Source organism: Cyprinodon variegatus, unplaced genomic scaffold (genome assembly GCF_000732505.1).
Source record: "Cyprinodon variegatus isolate N-32 unplaced genomic scaffold, C_variegatus-1.0 Scaffold52, whole genome shotgun sequence".
NCBI lineage: Eukaryota > Metazoa > Chordata > Actinopteri > Cyprinodontiformes > Cyprinodontidae > Cyprinodon > Cyprinodon variegatus.
In genome coordinates, this window is record NW_015150505.1 from 1,831,153 (window position 1) to 1,836,534 (window position 5,382).

The window sequence follows — 5,382 nt, forward strand, 5'->3', positions numbered from 1 at the left end:
GAAGCAATTGTATATGACAAGTCTTCAGAAAAAAAAAAAAAAAAAAAAAATCCCACAATTAATGTGAAAGCCAAGTTGCCTTGTTCACTGTACAACTCACTTAGGCAGGAGTGCCAGCCAGGCTTTCCTATAGGAAATAAAGCTTCAATTTTTAAACTCACTTCCTAAACCAAATCACCACATTGTGTCCCATGACAAAACAAATTGCTGGAGAGTCAGGTGGATTTCAATGCATTTTTCACAGCTGCAAGTGATTAAGCTCAGTATTGCTCTTCCTATGCAGGAAAGAGGACTGACAAGTTGCAGCACCTGGATGGAGTGACTGCCATCACAACATCCTAGAGTTCTAATTACAAAGCAGTTTAAATAAGCTAGCAATACAAGAGCACTTTTTGAAACAAAACAAATACTGGACATGTTTTCAGTGGGGCAAGTTGGTTTAGCCTTGCTCCTTTACATCCAGTCCTGTGACTGTGCACACCATAATCTGATCCCACCACAGTGAGCAATATTTGCATTCAGGAATTGAAAGTCAGTCTGGGATTTGGAATGATTTTTATTTAAAATCCCCCCCTCCAAGACTGGCACACCTCATCTAAGGAGAAACAGATAGTTAGGGCGGTATTAGTCAGGATGTGTTGAATCTGCAAGTGTCAGATGTAACCTACCTCAGCTCCCTTCAGGTTTCTACTATCATCTATAGAACAACTTGTGCTGCCCAGATCCAGGATTCTGGGGGTTCTCTGGAGCATCAGGACCATGTTCCTTCAGATAATGAATGGACTGAGAGTAGTCTCTGCCCCTCTCATGATTTCTGCTGAAGGTAGTGTAGGTGCCAGGAGGGTACTGACCAAACAGGAGCCTATAGTCAAAAGCAGGGTAAGGAAGCCTGTAAGGAAGAGGGTAGGGAAAAGGATAAGGCAACAAGCCACCCAGGACAGGGTTTATAGGGACAGCTGGGTAGCCAGACTCCTCCGTCTCCCGCTGGTAATGGCCAAGCTCAGCTTCTTTAACGATGTTGGAAGTCTCCCCAGACTGAAGGATAGGTCCTACAGGCTGTGCAGGTGGGAGAACAGCACCAATGTCCTCAGCATCAGTGGATGAATCCTCAAAAGAAGGAGGAGCAACAACCCATTCTGCTAATGGAGGGAGATGGAAAGAGGAACGTCAATTATCTTCAAACATGTAAAAGATATTTGTCATATCACTGAATCTTTTCAGACTGGTTACCTGTGGGGGGAGACTGAGCAGCTCCAGCCTGTTGAGAGTCAACATAATATGCTGGCATCTGGGAGCCATAATAAACAGGAGCTGCTGGGTTGTACCAAGCCATGGGGTTCACGTTGACAAAGTCAGCTGGCGTTTGCACAGAGGTAGGGTGGCTTGGAGTTTTTACTGCAGGAGCGCTGAAGGACACATGGTCAGCTTGGAAAGGAGCCGCTACTCCCTGAGATGCTGCTTTGATGCCACTGCCTCCCTGGAGCTGTGGTCTTGGATCTAGACTCCAGATAACATTTGTTAAACATCTATCTGATTTACTGCAAGTACATCAGGCTAATATTTCACCTTTGACAGGAAGACCACAGACATCCAGAATCAGCAAGACAACAAGGGAAGCCCTGAAATCAAGAAAAAAAAAGCTAGATAGAAACAGCTTTTAAAATAAATAGACTCCAATAGTAAAATACTCATGGCCATACCCCAGGAGGATCTGAAAAGTCATCATACTGAAGACCAACAGTAAAACAATGAGGGCAGGAGGGTTTATAAATGGAACTCAGATCACTGCTACCAATCAGAGCTTAACAAGCTAACAACACACAGCTGGTGAAGAGAGACTTCCAATAGGAGAAGCTGAAATTGTTGTGTTTGGTTTTCACAGCTTCTTTTCAGACCTGCTTTGATTTATTTTGAACTGGAAAAGTATGCTGTTTTAAACATGTTTAAACTAGATTTCTTCAATGTTGAACAAACAAAAATAACTACACAAAAATATATGAAATGTTGAGTTAAGATAAAGCAAATATCAAACTCGTATTGTCCCTGTCATGCAATTATAAGCTGAATTTTGTTCATATTACAGCTTTTTAAGAAAAGCTTTAGCCTTTTTGTGAATGAGGACCTCATTGCTCCCATTTCTGTTCGAATCAGTTTAGTATAACACCAATTCACATCATATGTCATCTCAAGGCACTTCACAGAGACAATTCAACCAGATCATACAGTCAGAATGGTTGAAAGATTTCTAGGGAAACCCACCTGATGCACACAGCTTCTTACAACTTTTTAAGAAAAGCTTTAGCCTTTTTCTGAATGTGGACCTTATTGTTCATATCTCTTGACTCAAAGCTATTGACAGTCAAGAAAACAAGTCAAGCATTCAGAAGAACTGTGTGGAGTACTGCCAGGCAAAGACCAATCAGCAAAACTGCCAACAAAATAACTTCCATCTCTGGATTTGGAAACCTATGCAAAGGGCAGAAAGAATGATAAAACTGATACCTCATAGAATTGACCTTTATGATAAAACCACCCTCACAGCAATGTCAATGTCACCAGGTGACTATAAACCCATCAGAACATTGGCTAGATGCTTAAAACAGAGTAATGCATGGATGGGCCATTATTTGAACTTAATAAGAACAAAACTGAGATAATAATCTTTAGACCAAATGAGGAGAGATTTAAAGTTAGCTACAGCTAGAAACCTCTGATTACAGCCAAAATCTTGGCGTCATGATGGGCTCAGACCTGAACCTTCTGAACTATCATGTCCAAGCAGGTGGCAAGTTCAGAACACATCTGTTGCTGATCCAAAACTCTGCTGCCTCTCTTCTCATTAGTACAAAGAAAGTAGAACACATCAGCCCGGCTCTGAAGTCCTTCCACTGGCTCCCTGTAGCTCAGAGAATTGACTTTAACCCTTTATAGGGCAAGCAAGTCCGTTTTCGATCACTTGCATACTCTTTACAAATGGAGCTCCTCCCCCAAGTTCCTCAGTGAGGTCTAGAAGCACAAGATCTATATCCAGCCATTCAGCAAAGATACTGATGCATGTCATTACAGGAAGAGGATTTAAAAATTAAGTAAGAGAAAAATGGTTGGAAAAAATTTAATGTTATTTTAGCTTACTATGAGACATGATTTGCAATTATTGTTATTTTGTAAATGAAAATAAACATGACATTTGCTTAAAGTAAAATATTTCACACTAAGTTACATTAAAATTTGAGAAATATGTGGTGAAGTCAGTCCATTTATTCATACAAATTAAAAGAAGTTATATTATGAAAGACCCTCTATATCTGCTCCTAGGTTTTGCTATTGATGGTTTGCTTTTAAGACAAGACTCAAAACTTTCCACTGAACAAAAGCTTATGTTTGGATTGGCTAAGACTATAACAGTAGGCATGGTGTACTACTGTAGGCTCAAACTGCTGGTGGTCATACTGGAAAACTTTCATCACTCTGTTATTTTTTTGTTAAAACTCTCCATTTTTGCAACATTTCTAATTACAACTGTCATTACCTTAATGCTCTTGTTCCTTGCTCTTCTTCTCCAGAGAAGCTGCAGCTGGCCTGCCGTTTCATTTTATGAGATGTGTCCTCTGGAAAGTGACACATCTGAAATAAAGTGTTTTATTTCCATGTCTTTATGATGTGTGCAGACTAAGATTTTCTTTTCTAGTACTTTGGTTTAATTTTCTGCTTCTCTGGATTGTGCTACCTCTTCCCCCTTTAATCCAGATGTGTTTTATGCTTTCAGCACTCTCATGGAGGGTTTCCATGTGTTTGCACGTGTGAATGCCAGTATTTGTCTGAGCAAAGGGCAGAGCAGCTGGGCTTTCGGTACATGTTTGAGACAACTTCCTGAAGATTATTAGAGGATTTCCTTACCAGCTCCTTGCATGTTTCTGTATTGGTCACAGTGTGGGGCCTATTTTGCCTGCAGATATTACTCTGCAAGGACTTACTCAATTTTGAGACCCAAATTCAGGACCCCATAAGTAGCCAACCTTTTTTTTTTTATTAGGTTTAAGACTATAGTGAGTTTAAGGTGGGAATATACTGGTCTAGGTTTCTAGGTGAGGGTTAGCCCATATAATTGAAGGGAAAATGAATAGAAGTCAATGCAAATTCCTTAGGTAGAAAGACATTATGTGTGTGTGTGTCACGTTGTGGGGCAGAAAGCTAATCACAATGGTTTCTTCCTCAGTGGAGCGAATAAGAAGCAGGACCCCAGGGAATAGTCTTTCTCCATCTCATTTTCTTTCTTTCTTTTGCCCTATCTCCTTTTCCTCAGCTTACCTTGTATTTTCGGCTCATTCATTTCTCCCTTTGTCTTGTTGCACACAGGAGCCTTTTTCTATGTCGCTTTAATTGTATTTACTGAATACATTCATGTATTTAAATTCTGTCATTTAAACACATAAACTAGACAGTGAACACTAAATTAAGTTCCCTTCCTCCCTTCTACTAGGAAATAAGTTTGGTAAAGTCTATAACAAGTGTGTTGCTGGCTTGCACTGAGAAAATGAAGACAGTCTGGCTCAGCGGGAAAATTGTGGCTGTTTATTATTGTTCATTTTTGTGATGATTTTTTTTTTTTTGCTGTCTTTTCCTCCAGGGTTACCATGTGTGTTTTGGCTGCATCTGTGATTATTGTTCTTCTTGTTCATCCCCATTGTAGGTGGATGGGCTTTTCTCCACCTCCACTGTGTAATGGTTTATTTCACAGTGTTTCTGAGTTCTTCAAGTCTCCCTTAATTGGTGCACTTTGGATGATGGAACCCAGAGTACATCATGGTCCCCTTATGAGAGGAATCAGAAACTGGTTCTGTAAAAAGAGCATACTCAGATTTTGATTAGCAAAGTTTAGAAAACATGCATTTTTTTTCTACTTCAAAATAATGTTCTAAGATGCGTTTTATAATATCTGAATATAATCATTTGATGTGTGTGGATGTTTTAAAAAATTTTTGTCAAGAAAAAAAAACTTTTTAAGTGTACAACAGACTTTACAAATGTTTAAATCCAAAATACATCAATGCGTATTTTAACATTCACAGATTTGTAAACACTTTCTCAAATGTATATTTCTGATATTGCACAAGCAATTGTTAGGAATCCAGTTTGTGTGGGTTGTTTGTTTGTTTCTTCTCTCTCCACCACCAGGTGGTACCCTGTCCTCGTTGGGCCTCCCTGCACGCCTGCTGCTGATTGGTTTACTGGAGGAGTATTTGCGCAGTGGGCTGTCACTACCTCGACGCCAGCCTTGCAACCAAACTAGCAGCAGTAGTGGAGTTTGGAGATGCAATCCATTTCTTAAATCTATCTTTGCTCCCCTCACATTTATCCAGAAGTTCTGCAAACACTTTTTCT

The 5,382-nt window shown here is 39.9% G+C and overlaps 1 protein-coding gene across 1 annotated transcript; it reads right to left on the minus strand.

Annotated features, from left to right (window-relative positions):
* Positions 1-693: 693 nt before the first annotated feature.
* On the minus strand, positions 694-1,728 carry LOC107082379. The gene is made up of 4 exons (XM_015371043.1): positions 1,701-1,728; positions 1,567-1,619; positions 1,231-1,497; positions 694-1,139 (listed from the first exon to the last, which is right to left on the minus strand). The coding sequence occupies exons 1-4, from the start codon at positions 1,724-1,726 to the stop codon at positions 694-696; spliced, it is 792 nt and encodes a 263-aa protein (XP_015226529.1). The 5' UTR covers positions 1,727-1,728.
* Between the last annotated feature and the right edge of the window lie 3,654 nt (positions 1,729-5,382).

Bases quoted from the DNA above. Each gene is read 5' to 3' on its own strand.
- LOC107082379 (XM_015371043.1), bottom strand. From the start codon at position 1,726: ATGATGACTTTTCAGATCCTCCTGGG. The intron at 1,498-1,566 runs GTGAAATATTAG...TCTGGAGTCTAG, and splicing joins CTGTGGTCTTCCTGTCAAAG to ATCCAAGACCACAGCTCCAG. The intron at 1,140-1,230 runs GTAACCAGTCTG...TCCCTCCATTAG, and splicing joins TGCTCAGTCTCCCCCCACAG to CAGAATGGGTTGTTGCTCCT.